Source organism: Callospermophilus lateralis, chromosome 6, assembly GCF_048772815.1.
Source record: "Callospermophilus lateralis isolate mCalLat2 chromosome 6, mCalLat2.hap1, whole genome shotgun sequence".
Taxonomy (NCBI): Eukaryota; Metazoa; Chordata; class Mammalia; order Rodentia; family Sciuridae; genus Callospermophilus; species Callospermophilus lateralis.
The window spans coordinates 117,922,748-117,938,561 of record NC_135310.1 but is presented as its reverse complement, the minus strand read 5'-3'; the positions used below and the strand labels follow the sequence as shown (position 1 = coordinate 117,938,561).

General features: G+C 39.7%; 1 protein-coding gene across 4 annotated transcripts in view; it reads right to left on the bottom strand.

Annotated features, from left to right (window-relative positions):
- Positions 1-3,018: 3,018 nt before the first annotated feature.
- The window catches only part of Stk38 (serine/threonine kinase 38), a 46,593-nt gene continuing 33,797 nt past the window's right edge, over positions 3,019-15,814 (bottom strand). For all 4 annotated transcript variants that reach the window (XM_076858815.1, XM_076858816.1, XM_076858817.1 and 1 more), the window contains 5 exons: positions 8,044-8,161; positions 6,888-7,011; positions 6,618-6,713; positions 5,492-5,586; positions 3,019-5,009 (listed from right to left, as the gene is read on the bottom strand). In XM_076858815.1, the coding sequence (XP_076714930.1) occupies positions 4,879-5,009; positions 5,492-5,586; positions 6,618-6,713; positions 6,888-7,011; positions 8,044-8,161 (564 nt within the window). In that variant the 3' untranslated portion in view covers positions 3,019-4,878. The remainder of the gene's footprint in view (positions 5,010-5,491; positions 5,587-6,617; positions 6,714-6,887; positions 7,012-8,043; positions 8,162-15,814) is intronic.

The following is a 15,814-nucleotide window of genomic DNA, read 5'->3' as shown; positions in this document are numbered from 1 at the left end:
AGTCACATAACAAAAGAATGCACCTTGAAGACAGCCAATTGAGTGTGTTTTGTGCCTGACCGCAGCCATACACCAACTGGACAGTTTCTCCCTTCAAGGGGCTTTTATTGTCATGTGGAGCAGACCTGCAAATAGTTCAGGTCACTTAGGAAGTCTAAAAGAATGGAGGTGTCAGTTTTTACTTAGAGGAATACAAAAAAGACTTACAGAAGTCACTTGTGAACCAAATTGTGGAGAACTGCATGAGGGGAGGAAGTATTCTAGGCTAGCTCAGATACATGCTCGGAGGTAAAATAATAACTTGTCATCAGGGAAAAGGATGGGATGGTACAGAGATGTGGGTAGAGTAAGGAGAGACTCTAGCTCGAAGTTGGACTCCATTAATAGGAGCTCTAAAGGGTTTTTAGGCAGAATGATGAACCAGACTTGGAATCTAGAATTTCTTTGGCAGCAAGGAGAACACATTAGAGAGGGGAGGGCCAGACACAAGGAGGCCTGTGATGAACCACGTAAGGAACAAGAAGAGGCACTAGCTGAATGGATGGCCATGCCCTGAACTCAGGCGCTTACTGAAGACAGACTTATTTAGAGGCTCCAAACTTTCTGGCTTGGACATCTGGGTAGACGAAACTAGAAGTGTATATGGGAGCAAGAAGAGCTCTTGTGTCTGAGCCTACATGACGCCTTGCAGGGGCTGTTTCTGGCAGAGTTCCGAGAAGGGACCTAGATAAGTTGGGTTAGAAGATAAGACCTCAATTAAAAAGTGGTAGCTAAAGCCACAGCAAGGAGAGAGCACACAATATTTAAGTGGTGGGGAAAGGGACTAGAGAAGGAAGGGTGCGGAGGAAAACTTAAAAAAAAATTCAACAGTGCAAGTGCAGCAGGACAGGAGAACACGGGGGGCGGGGGGGGGGGTGGAGGCGCATTGTAAGTGAACACCAAGGACCAGGGGAATTCTAAACCTTAATGCTAGGGATGACTAACATTTCACACATGGGACAGAAACCAGACTGTGAGCTGGCATGGTAACACATGCCTATAATCCCAGCAACCTGGGAAACTGAGGCAGGTAGATAGCAAGTTTGAGACCATCCTAGGCAATTTAGCAAGACCCTGTCTCAGGAGAAAAGAAATCCGACTGAAGTGAGCTGAGTGGGAGAGGGAAATGAAGTGAACAAAAGTGCCTCAACCACACGGGGCCACACTGCCAGGCCCCAGAATCCTGGACTGTGCACTTCTTTCCCATCAAATCACGACTACTTAGAATAAAACTCTCTGGGAAGCTTCCCTATGCCACTCAACTGAATTGGCTTATCAGCACTGTCACCTCAACACCAATTTAATAACTTCACTGTTGATGCTACAGCTGGCAAAGCCCCTTAGTGTGGGAATCCTCGCCTCTCACAGATCTGCAGTTCAAAAACATGATGAGCTCCCTATTGTGTCCCCAGAGCGCCCGGTACATCATGGACCTTAAACATTGTTTGAGCAAGATGTTTCTCTCAGAAATAGAAATTTTAAAAAGTATCAAGGAGTCTGGGTTGTGGTTTTTTTGTTGTTATTTTTTTTTGGAGACAGAGTCTTGCTAAGTTGTCAGGGGTCTTGTTAGGTTGTTGTCAAACACAATCCTCCTACTTCAGCTTCTTAAGTCACTTGGGATTAAAGGTGTGCCCCACCTTGCCCACTAAGAAGCCTGTTTTTCAAGTCACTGGTTTTGATAGATCATTCTAGGGAAATGTATGCTAAGTAGGATATGAAAAGTACCACTCTGAATCCTTTGAGTTCAATTAAAAGTACCATTTGAGGGGCTGGGGTTGTGGCTCAGCGGTAGAGCGCTCACCTAGCATATGTCAGGCACTGTGTTCAAGCCTCAGCACCACAAAAAAATAAATAAAGGTGTGTCCAACTACAATCAACCAACAAATAGATAGAAAGATAAAATACTATTTAGGTTACACACCTAGGTCCCAGAGAGAAAAAGAATGAAGTGATCCAGGAAATGTGCCTTCCAAGCAAATGAGTCTTAAGAAAAAGCATCAACGATCAATGGCAGGGGTCTCCTGTTATGAGTTTTGAAATCAGCAATGTGCTGATTAATCCTAAGTGAATTCATCTGAATTTTATTTTTGAAAGTAATTCTAAAAAGAAACAGGTATTAAAACTTCTGATGCATTCCTGAATCAAAGACAGACTCAGGATCATCAATATTGTTTCATTTTAGTATGCACTAAAGCTTTACTAGTGTAACAATTTTATTTTCCAACTTCCCCAATGAAAGTAAGAAAGAGAATTAACTGTGAACAAGATCAACTGAAACAGCACTTCCTAAGGTGTTTCTTGGGACCCAAGAGCCTTGGAAAAACTACTAATTCTGGCTACTAAGTCTTTGCCCCTTCTTACCTATTTCTGAGGTTCCTTTCCCCAGAAAGGGACTAAGGAGTGAAACAGAACAGCACTGCTACAGCACACAGCCTCTCAGAAGCTGACCCTGCTCTAATGGAAATGGAAGGCTAAGTCCCATCCTGTAATCTTGTGAGGGGAAAACAAAGGGTTGGGTTGTAAACAGCTGTGCAAAGGGCTCACTTGTTTTGTTTTTGTGGCGCTGGGGGTTGAACCCAGGCCCTTGTGCATGGGAGGAGAGCACTCGACCAGCTGAGCTGTACCCCCAGCCCCAAGGCCCCACTTTTGCACAGGTGCAGCACTTTTGCCAGCAGGTGTATGTGACCTTGTTGCAAGGGGAAGGTCCACTCCCCGTAACCTTGAATGAGGTGGAAAGAATATGTGCAGGGGCTGACAGAAGTCTTTAGAGGGACACCAATTCAGAAGGCTGGCTCCCTGGAAACCAAATCTGGCCCTAGCTTCCCTGAGACAGGACCGCACTTTGCATAGAGGACCACAGCGTACTGTTGTGATGTTCAACAACTAATGGCTTAAAAGAAGCCACCAGTACTGTTCTGAATTATAAGACACTTTTGCTTTAAAACACATCACAGATTTCCACTACTGTTTTCACACAGTTTATTCAGAAGTTTAAATATTAAAACGTGGGTATTTCCCCCTAAAACAAATCACCCCCTGCCACTCCCCAGCACACATATGCTACTGGTACTCCTGCTACTTCTCCTTACCCTGCTTCCCAAACACTCTTGCAAAACACACTGTGGGTCAGGACCCCAACTATTTGGTAATACAAAGAACTACAATGTTACACAAAAGAATCTCATTTTCTTCCTTTCACAAACAGGCTATGAATGAAAGATTAAGGGTGAACACACTACCTCCATCCGGAGTGAAGACTTCTAGCATTCTTTTTTTCTTCATCTAAGATTTTAAAACCCAGGCGGTTTCACTTACAACTGTAACTCTGATCCTCTACTCTTCTCTTCTGAATATCTAAGCTGGGCACTTCCCTTTCAAAGCTGACCTTCTCAACCTCGGAGACTGAAGAAAGCAGTTTCCAGCTGCAGCTTAGCCATGATGCTCCACAACAGGCAAAGTTACCACACAGGTGCAAATGATGCTTTAATAGTTATCAAAACTTAAAACCAGAAATGAGTAATGCATTAATATGGAACCTCCACATTTTTCTGACGCAGCAAAAGTCCTCTGAAGGTGGCAGCGCTGTGACAGAGAAGGCACTTGGTGCTAAAATTCAGAGGGTCTCTTGTGAGAGAATGCCACAGCAGAGGCCCAGTCAGCCTGAGCTGCAGGCGACCCTTTAGGGTGTGGGGGGAGCATCCCCCAGAAAGGCATCTGCAAAGGAAAATTTTGTAATCATGATTCCAAGGCAAAATGGCTACTTAAAGTTAGGAGAGGAAAAGACCAAGAGAGAAGACAAAACGATTGCACCAGGGATCGAGGAGTGAACCTTACAAGGACTTGTCAGCCAGCTGTGCACTTGTGTTGAGCTGGTATCTTCAGCACTTCCAGGAGGTTCTGCAGACTTCACAGGAGCAGAACCTTAGCCAAGAGCTAAGCGCCCTCCTTGCTGTGATCCCAGAATACACTGAGTCCCTCTGGCAGCATTTAAAGGTATTGCTGGTTCATAGCAACATCCGTCTTAGGGATTTTCTGATACAGCCTGAAGACAATGTGAGGGTTTCCACTTGATCCAGAACTCCTTGGCAATGCCCAATGGCTTTTGGGGCCTTCTATGAGCAACAACGGATCAAGCTGTTGTTCTCCCATCAACACTCAGAAGAGCAGCATGAATCTTTTAGATGAGTGGGAAAAGGGAGATAAATCAGTGGTCTGAGGGTCTTTATCCTAGTACCATAAAGTGCACCATGAATGGAGGCTATGAAAAGCCACTTGTCCGAGGCTGAAGTATGGGGAGAAACTACCATCGCTGTCCAGTGGGATGGTGGGTCATTTCCCTCAGCCAAAATGTTGGCTGCTGAGACTGTCATTATTGCTTTATTTTCTTAGTACTACAGAACTTTTTACTGTAAAGAAAAAGAAATACTTGGTGGGCTTGGCAAATGGTGTGTCACCATATCACAGCAATTGGCTGATATTTAGGGAGTGTCCATAAGAATCTCAATAATGTTGGATGATGGCTGTTTTTCCCCTTCATTCTGATGAATTCAGGAAAATACAAAATTCTTTTTAAAACACCTATCAAATTGGCTCATGATGCTTCTCAAGAAGCAAGACAACTATTTATGGCCAATGTAGTAGAAATGGCTGTCACTGTTCTTTCAGATTTCAGATGCATTATGGAAGAAAATCCACTTACTATCACATTTCAGGAAATTTGACTATGACATATTGTAGGCTTCCATAAACTCTTTGGAAGCTCTTTCAAAAAAGTGTAAGAAGAAAACTCTGATGTTGTACAAAGAACCCTGCTCCACTCAGGATTCCATGTCTAGGGTCCTATTTTGCTGCTTTCATATAGGAAGGTATCGCCCCCCTTGCAGTCAGGCCTTCGAAGCGCTTGTAGGTGTAATTGATGAAGACCCAGTCTTTGTTCTTGTAGTCAGTCTCAGGGTGATTACTCGTGGCCACTGGGAAAGAAACAGAGGTAAGAGTTGCATCAGTCTTACCCCAATGGACTATTCAGTACTGAAGGTGTGTCATCCTGAACACACTGCAATTTCTACTTGGAAAATGTTGTTTTTCACTCTGCAAATGTTCTACATTTGCTTATATGTTCTTTGAACCCCATGTTTCTGCAGAAATATTTTTGAAGATTTATTTTCCCATTTCTGTCATATTAATCTACCTAATCTTTAATAAATAACAAAAGAATGCTTTATGACTTGCCCGCCGACTTGAGCAGTCTAGACATGGGAATTTTGTATTCATTTCCTTTTAACAAGGTCTCACCACTACCCAGCATTAGTATTGGAACAATACTTACAAAGGATCTTAAGCACTGAAGTTCCTGTCCACGTTTTCTACCCTGATTTATAAACATTGTCCCAAAATTGGGGATGGGGAGGATAATGTGATTTTAAGGCAGCAGAGGTAATGCTGGTGGAATTACCTGTTGGCTTAAGAATATCAGATTCTGGAAACTCATCAAAGTTTGAGGTATCATCAATGCTTTTGATTTCAATAGATATCGCAGCCGGTCTCTCCCTGCCAGGAACAGACAAGCCAAAAGTTACTATGGTTAGCGTTCATATGGATATTGATCAAATCTTTCCCCCCAAAGACTCATGATCTGACAGGGAAGACTAATCACTGTCAGAAAGCATTTATTTTCTCTGAAAAGCTCATGAATGCTGACCAAATGACTGCATTCAAACAAAATCATTATTTTTATTTTTTGGGTTCTGGGGATTGAACCCAGGGGCGCTTAACCACTGAGCCACATCTGCAGCACTTTTTAAATATCTTATTTAGAGACAGGTTTTCTCTTAAGTTGCTTAGGGGCTCACTAAATTGCAGAGACTGGCTTTGTACTTATGATCCCCATGCCTGTCATCCCAGCCTCATCTCCAGAGCGGCTGGGATGACAAGCATGTGCCACTACAGCCAGCAACAAGGTAACTTTAATAATGGTGCCAACCAGTGAGTGGTTAAAAGATATGGCAAAAGAAAGGCAAAATGAAAATCACAAGAATGCAACCAGAACATATGTATTAAATAAAATGACAAGTTCCTCACCTTCTGTTTAGCAAGCTGCAAGTGCTGAGTGAGAAGGTCTGTGGCTACTGCAGGCCCGTGTTCTCACGGCCACTGGCAGCACCCTGCCCTCCACAGCCTCCCTCTCCTTCCCACTGGCACACACCCCCGCTCTGCTTTTGCCTCTATTTCCTTTCTCCATCTCCCAGGATTAGCCACTAGCCTGTGGGCAGGGACAGTCTTGCTGGTGACCCTTAACACCAGAGATGTTACATAAGAGCAAAGACAACATATTTCAAAATGGCTCCCTTCACCAAGGGACCCAAAGTTCACTGGCCTTTATAAATAATTCTGGATTCAATATATTCCATAGCACATGGCTGATGAGGCCCAACTCCCCATCTTCACCATGAATAAAAATCCAGAAAGGACTATGTTTCTAAGCAGCTCTCTTCCTTTACATAGCTTGCCAAAGATGATTCTTCCTAATCAATACTAAGCAAATTATGAACTTTCAAAAATAATCCTGAATATGAGTATACCTGATATGTTCCCAGTCAACACCTTCAAAAAAAGAATTACTTTTGATTTCCTCAACTCCGGGTGCTCCAATTCTATGTTCCCATTCACAGCAGAACCTGGAAAAGATAGAGGACTTTCAGCACACCTCAAGGAGTTTCTTCAGGCAAAGAAGAAAATAAACTCTTTTTTTGTTTGTTTTCAAGAGAAGAATGGGGAAAAGCAGGGATCAGACCCAAAGATAATGAAAAAAAGGCCTGAGCAGGAGGAGGTGGGGGAATGTTCTCTGATACCTCAAAATTAGATCCTTGGCTTTCTCAGAGATGGGAACTTCTGGAGGAAAAGTCAGAGTTTCTTTCCAGTTCATCACCTTCTTGTATGTCTCCTGAGGGGTCTCAGAACAGAAAGGTGGGTAGCCTGTAATAAAAAAGGAACTTTGGAGCTTTTACTTCCCAGAACTTTGAATCTGACTGAAATTATCCTCCTTGACACAGTTCCACATATCATTGAGGACAACCTGACACCTCTGTACGTCCATTCCTCTATAATAGTCAGGGTTTCCACTTATCCCAGAGAACATCTAGACCAATTTTTCATCCTCCCCTCCCCCCACAAAAGCTTCACTAAGTCTGAAGTGAAGTTATACTTTTGGTACCACTAGGAAGCCAGTAAATAGTTGCTGGGAAAAGAAAAAAGTGGGAATCACCCTGCTGACAGGATGAAATATCACCATTAAAAAATTACCCATTCTAGGAATACACTTATATGGGTACAGTGCCAAAACAGCTGAATAAGAAAAAAACATGGGCTTCAAAAGTGACCACCACGCCTCTTTTTTTGAGAAGTGCGGGCAAGAAGATAAGCACTCACATACCCTGTGCCCCACTGGCCCTCCTTGATGTACAGGGTGCCTTCCCCTGCACAGGGATCCCTCCATGCCCCACAGACAATGCAGCCCAATGACTCCACACCCAGCTATCCATACACTCACTCTCCTATGTTCAATGGCACATGGCCATCCCCACAGATGTGTCCCCTCTATACAGAAAAATATCCAAAGAAGTAGAGAGGTCAGAGGCCTCCCTGCTTCGAAGGCTTTGAGAGAGGAAGGGGACATAGCAAATTCCAAGTGAAGAGTGAGGCAGTGCCCAGTTAGAACTCTGCACACATTAAGTGTTTAATAAACACAGTGCTAGAGATGCTAGACGGAGAGGATGAAAGCACAGAAGAAAAAAATAAATGATCAGCAAAGCAACCACAGGATGATAGGAAGTCTAAGAACATAGTGGAACACATTTGACTGAGAGTTCTCTATCTAGGAAACTTCACTTTGAAAGAAAAACGGGTAGGGGGGCACCTAGATCACCCCCAAATAAAACAGAATCTAATATCAAACTAGAAGTGTTTTCTGGATGCACAGAAAATGTTCTCTGGAAGCATGCAACTTACCAATGAGCATCTCATACATGATCACCCCAAGCGACCACCAATCACACAGCTTGTTGTACCCGGTCTGCATGAACACTTCAGGAGCAATGTAGTCAGGAGTGCCTACTGTGGAGAAGGCCTGAAATACGTACCACACATCAGGGAGGCCAAGCCAGGGAAGGGGGTATGCAGAGTTCTGCTCTAGAGACCAAAGGCTACAAAAGCACCAATAGGAGCTGCCCTGAAACTAAATAAGCAGGAGAGTCTAGGCGCTTAAAGCAAGCTTGAGTTGCTAGGGTGCTTCCCATGATGAATAATAAAGCTTTGTTAATGAGGCAAAAGACCCTTCCTAAATATATCCAAAGCCTGTAATTCACTAGGTCACACATACCTCTTTCATAACAATTAGTACCATAATTTACTATGATTAAATACAAAGCTCTGTACTTTAATATGTGTATTCATCTATTTAAATCCTGACAAAACCTCTACAAAGAAGGACCTTATTAATGCAGTGTTGCAGATATGAACATTGAAATTCAAGATAGATTTGCCTAAGGCCTCAAACTTAAAATTAGTTATATGGTAGAGTGCTGTTCAGAAATTACATATCTTGCTCCAATTCCAATTATCCCTCTTTCTATCATATATATTGTTTGATTTGAGAAAACCATAAAGGAAAGCTTTATTATTAAAAGCTAACATTATACACTACAGATCAAAAGTTTACAAATGTCTCCTTACCAAACTTAATCATTTCTAGAAATAATTATTAGAGAAATATTTTCTTTACTTTTTTTTTTTTTTTTTTTTTTTTTTGATGGGGGAGTACTTGGGATTAAACCTAGGAGCACTTTACCACCAAATTATATTCCCTTTTTATCTTAAGACAGGGTCTCACCAAGTTGTTGATGGTCTCACTAAATTGTTGTGGCTGGCCTCAAATTTGTGATTCTCCTGCCTCAGCCTCCTGAGTCTCTGGGATCATAGGCATGCACCACCACACCTGGCTAGAGGAATATTTTCTAGAGTCCAGTATTCTGGTCTAATATACCAGGAATGCAAAATACTAGGAGGAAGTACAGTCAAAGTCTTCTGAAGTGCTTTACATGTGAGAGTCTACTGTGAGTAAGGCTCTAGTCCAGGTGCTTTAAATACTATATAAGCTTTAAAATAAAAAAAATAACAGCTGTGTTGTCTTTTTAAAATATTTATTATGATGGGGCTGGGGTTATGGCTCAGCAGTAGAGTGCTCACCTAGCACGTGCAAGGCCCTGGGTTCAATTCTCAGCACCACTTATAAATAAATAAAATAAAGTTATTGTGTCCAACTACAACTACAAAAACTAAATATTTTTAAAAATTTTATTATGAAATATTACAAACATACAGAAAAAAATCAGACAATGCAACACACATCCCATAGTAGAGGTTAATAATCTACTCTATTTGTTGCAGTCATTTGTCTTTTTTAAATAAATGGAACTACAGAAACAATTAAAGCTCTGCCTTAAAAACCCATCCCTCTCTCCTCAATGAGGCAGAAACTACCCAGAAGTTGCTGTGCTGTTCTTGTGTGAATGTGCTCATAAATTACACATGACTTCTTGTATAAACATTCAATAAGGGGCTGGGGATGTGGCTCAAGCGGTATCGTGCTCGCCTGGCATGCGTGCGGCCCGGGTTCGATCCTCAGCACCACATACAAAGATGTTGTGTCTACCAATAACTAAAAAAAATATATATTAAAAATTCAAAAAACAAAAAATAAAAATAAATAAATAAACATTCAATAAGTGGTTTCATACTATACTGAGTTATTCTTCAGTATTACAACTTGCCTTTTTTACTCAACATTATGGTTTTGAGACCTATTCATGTAGCTCTAGTTCATTCTTTTCTCTGGGTATTATTTTCTGTTACAGAAATAAATCAAAATTGTTTTTATCTGTTTTTCTATACATGGACACTTACATTGTTTCTAATGTTTCACTTTGACAACACCTGAGTAAACATTCTCTCAATATCTCCTTGAGCACTGTGCAAGAATTTCTCTCGATATATACTAGAGGTTGTATATTATAGTAGTTTTGCTGGGTCTTGGGTTACAAACATTTCAACTTAAAGAGCTAACTGCCAACTGTCCTCCAAAGTGGTTATTCCTATTGAAACTTAGGCAAAGGGATAAGTTGGTGCTATGCACCTTACCAACACTTGGCTTGGTCAAATTGTTAAAATGTTACCAATTTAATAAATATGAAATAAGACGTTTTAATTTGTATTTCCCTTATTTCTAGTACGGCTGAGCACAGATTTATATTTATATGATAATTAACTATCTTATAGACATTTTGTGAATTTCTTTTCATATAATTTGCCCATTAGTTTTTTTAGTAGTTCTTTTTCTTATTGATTCACAGGAATTTTTATGAATTCAGGACACTAATCCTTAATATAATCTCCTACTACGAAGCTTATTGCTTTTATAATGGTTTTATAAATGAAGCAATATTTGCTACATACAAAAAATAAACATTATGTCACATCCATACATATGGTACATACATGTGTAATTATTGAATTATGAGGCATAACAATGTAATGAACACCCATGAGTTCAACTAATAAACCAATGCCAGTATCATTAAAGCCAAACCTACACACCACCCCATACCATCCTGTATTACCTCCTACCTATCTCTATTAATGTTTATCCTTCCTCTGCTTTTCAAAAGAAACTGAATTTTGTTACGTCTATAAATGAGATCTGCTTTAGTTTTGGTTTTGAGCTTTATAAAAATGGTATCATTGTATATGAAGGCTTCTGCTATTTGATTTCTCCTCCTGATGTTGTTTGTTTCTTTCTTTCTCTCTCTGTTTTGATGCTAGGGATTGAACTCAGGGGCACACTACCACTGAGCTACAACCTCAGCCATTTTTACATTTTATTTTGAGACAGGGTCTTGAAAAATTGCCCAAGCTGGTCTTGAACTTGCCATCCTCCTATCTCAGCCTCCTAAGCAGCTGAGATTACAGGTATGCACCACCTGCCTGACTCAATGTTGTTTTTAAAATTGATCCATGCTATCACAGGTAACAGTAGTTCAGTTATTTTCACTGCTATAAAATATTCTATTCCAGATGTAACCATTTCCCTGGATTATTTTTAGTGTTTTGCTGTTAGAGAAAAGGCAATAAACATTCTTCTGTATGTCTCCTGGTGTACACATGCATTATCTCCAGGGCATGTGACAGTGGTAGAAGTGCAGGACTTCTGTACATCTGGCTTATCTTTTCATTTGTATCTTTTGATATACAGAGATTTGTTTTCCTTTAAAAATAATAAAACAAATCAAATTTTTCCTATGTGATTTTTACTGCTTATATCATTTAAAAACTCTTGCCTTGCTCTGGGAACAAAGATTTTGTCTTGTATTTTCTGCTAAAGTTTTATTTTCCTTATAGAGTTGTTTTTTGCATATTGTCAAGTAGGGATCTGTTTAGATAATCATACATTATGTTTTAAAGATACAAACACTAAATAAGAATATTTTTTTTGGTTTTTGTTGTTTTGATTGTCTGGTTTTAGCTTTAAAGTCTGCAACATGGATTGTGTCCTCCCCCAAAATCAAAGTATTTTCATTCTAATTATAAAAGTAAGAAACTATAGATACTCTTTAAATACTAGATTTATTCTAGCAAAGATAAATGTAAGTAAATCATATTTGATCAAAGATCATAAAACCAGAGGTCTATTGCCACAAGAAAAGAATTCCTTTAAGATACGAAGGTGTTGAAAAACAACTCTTGGAATTATAAAATATAGCCGACTGATAGCTCAAACCTGTGACAGGAAGAGTGATTCTGTCCCTCTGGGAGCAGAGCCCTGCCATGGGGACTCTCATTTTCCTACACTTACTTCCTGTGCTGTATGCATCAGATGGAGCCTTTCCAATCTGAAGACTACACTCATCCCAAATCTTTGTCTGTTTTCCATGTGGGGGTACCCTCCAACTCCAACTTCTTCAATCTGTACCCTTTTTCATTTGTTGTCTGAGTATTTATAATGTCAATGAGAGTGGTCATCTAGAACAGCACTATTGCTGCTTAACAGTCATTTCAATCACACCATGTGTCCTAAACCTTATGACTTTCATTTCAGAGTTTTAGAAGTAACAAGACAACTTCATTTCCTACTTAATCACTTCTATAAATTTCACACTAAAAATAAACTGACCAGGATTAAATATTTACATATGCATCATCTCTTACCTTGGTGGTTTAATAACTTCAAACTGATTCATACCTGTTACCTAATCAGTTACTGAGGCCTAAGGTTACTCAGGACCATGTCACAATTTAAAACATTACAGTAAGCAGCCAAGGAAGGAAGCTGAAACCTCTACTTACTATCTATCTATCTATCTATCTATCTATCTATCTATCTATCTATCTATCTATTTGGTATTGGGGGTTGAATCCAGGAATGGTTTAACACTAAGATACATCCCCAAGTCCTTTTAACTTTTTATTTTGAGACAGGAGCTCACCAATTTGCTCAGGGCCTCTCTAAATTGCTAAGGCTGGCCTCCAATTTGTGATCCTCCTGCCTCAGGCTCCCGAGTTGCTGGGATTACAAGCATGTGCCCACTATGCCCAGCACAAGCCTCTACTTTGTGATTCCCAATGGACTAAAAAGCAATAGTCTTGGAGAAACAATTACACTTACACACATTAGGCTCAACCTGGAGGCAGTTTGTTTATTTAGGGAGCAGGGATTGAACCCTGGGGCCCTTAACAATTGAGCTATATCCTCAGCCTTTCAGCCTTTTTAATGTTACCTAATGTTTACCTAATCCATTATTTTTTGAGATAAGATCTTGCTAAGTAGCTGAGGCTGGCTGGCTTTGAACTTGTGATCCTCCTGTCTTACCCTCCCAAACTGCAAGGATTACAGGCGTGCACCACCATACCAGGCAAATTTATATTAAGCATTAGTTAATATCAACCTTCAGCTTGGTAATAGCTGAATAGGATCATTTAGAAATATCATTAATTAACATCTGGGAGACTGGGAGAAGGCTTTATTTTAAATTATGAGGTAATATAAGGATTACCTTAACTTATACTTTCTCATTTCTATTGTGAATAGAGTATAAATTTAAAGTTTATTCAGGCTTTCAAAAATCTTTTTTTTTTTAATTTTTTTTTGTAGTTGTAGATGAACAGAATGCCTTTATTTTATTTGTTTACTTTTATGTGGTGCTGAGACTCGAATCCAGTGCCTCACACAGGCTAGGCAAGTGCTCTCCCACTGAGCTGCAGTCCCAGCCCCTCAAAACTCTTTTAAAAGTGAAATTTAACTCCAAATATGGAAACTATGAAATCTCTTTCTTATAGAATTTTAAGTGGTCACTAGTGAATCTGATATGACCATTTGGTATCTGTCAAGGAGCATAAAGCTTGTCTGGAATATAAGTACAGTTTAAGGCACTTCAACTTAATCACTCCCAATATAAATGTAAGCAGAGTAAACAAAGGTTAAATCCTAACCTGAAAGGACTGGGGGTAAAGCTCAGTGGTAAAGCAGTTGCCTAACAGGCTTGAAGCCCCACGTTAGATATTCAGCAGTAACTAGAAAGAAAAAAAAAATCACAAAGGATTCCTTATTTTTTGTTAGTTTCTAAAATATAAATATCAGTCCCCCAAAAAGGCAAAGCTATCATTTCAGATCATCTTTTCAGTGGAGGATCGCAACATTAACTACACAGCAGAATCACCCAGGGTTATATATCACAGACCAAATGAGTCAGCATTTCTGTGGGTAGGACAACAAAGACATCAATAGGTTTTGAAGCTTCCCAAGTGACTCCTAAGTATAGCCAATGTTAAGAATCACTGTTTTGAAGGTCTGAGTGGCGCACACTACATATAATCCTAGCAATTTAGGAGGTTGAGACAGAAGGATCAAAAGTCCAAGGCCAGCCAGCCTCAGTATCTTAGCAAGACCCTCAGCAACTCAGAGACCCTGTCTCAAAAATTAAAAAGAGCTGGGGGAGCTGGGGATATAGTTCAGTAGGTAGAGTGCTTGTGTCGCATACACAGGCCCTGGGTTCAATCTCCAACACAGCACCCCCCTGCTTCCCCCAACAAAAAAATGCTGGGGATATAGCTCAGTAGTAAAGAGCCCTTGGTTCAATTCCCAGTACCAGTGGTGTGGGTGGGAGATGGTCACTGCTTTATACAGACATAATGGAAGCATTTGACCAATCTATTCCTGATACTCCCTAAACCTGAACAAACTATGGAAACAGGTTTCTACCACAGATAGAATTTAGAAGTTTAGAGTATCACAGTTTCTAAGGAAAGGAGACAGTGTTGCAACTAATTGTACTAAAGTATCCCCAGGTTAATATTAGATAAAGACATCAAAGATTCATTTCAAGTTGGGTGGTAAAACATGCCTGTAATTCCAGCTCCTCAGGAAGCTGAGGCAGGAGGATCTTTGTTCAAGATCCTCTGTAACTTAGTGAGAAACCCTGTCTCAAAATTTAAAATTTAAAGGGCTAGCAGGGGATGGTGGCAAATGCCTATAATTTCAGCTACTCAATGAGACTAAAGCAGAAGGATTGCAAATTCCAGGCCAGCCTCAGCAAGACCCTATCTCAAACAAAATCATAAAAAAGGGCTAGGGATGTACCTTAGTGGTAAAGTGCCTCAAGATTTGATTCCCAGCAAAAAAAAAAAAAAAAAGAAGAAGAAAGAAAGGATTAATTTAAGTTACTCCATCTTCAAAAGAGTAACAAAATCATCACAGTCTAAAGCCCACTGATAAGCTTCAAAAAATCAAAATAAATGCAAGCCCTTCCTCTGATTCTTTCTTAATCCCCCAGGCTTCCATTTTCACAAGTGACTGACATCTACTTATTAGGTGACCTACTAAGTGAGTTAATAAAGGTATTACAGAGAAATCTAAGTCAGCATTTTACTAAGTCTGGCTGAAACACAAAGTATTTGGCAAACCTGCTAAATTACTATTATATATGCAGACAAGCAGAAGTTCTACCATTTATTACATAAAATACACATATGATCATTATCCCAAAGAACAACACATATGTTGTACTTCAAACATGAACCAATTAATTAGCTATTGTTAATAATAAATTTTGGGCTGGGGTTGTGGCTCAGTGGTAGAGCACTTGCCTAGCATGGGTAAGGCACTGGGTTCAATCCCAGGACCACATAAAAACAAAACTAAATAAACAAAATAAAGGTACTGTGTCCATCTACAACTAAAAATAAATGAAATAAAATAATAATAATAAATTTTGCCTAGATAACATTTCACTGGTGAAATTAAACTATGTAAATAATTTCCAACTATTAATGTAAATGGAATAAGGTTATACTATCAAGGTAAATGCAATAAGGTTACTTATTTTTAAGCTTGTGGGGCATAATTTTACATGTGTATATATTCAAACATAAAATAATAAAAATTTCTCTTCTAGTTCTCTCCAATTTTGATTACCAAGTACTTTTTTTCCAACACAAAGTAAGAAAATATGAGGCCTATAAATTGAGGAGTCTTAATTTGCCTAAGTGAATTAAAATTTTAACAAGTTGAGAACCAATGCCTAAAAATTCAAGGTAGATATATGCACTTAACTTTCATTGCGAAATCTCCAGCTTAAATATAACCCCCTTCCCAGGGAAAAGTGGGATAGGAAGGAAAAGTATTGTCAACAACCTAAAAAGTCAGAATGAGGTGACCCATTGAAAATGTTAC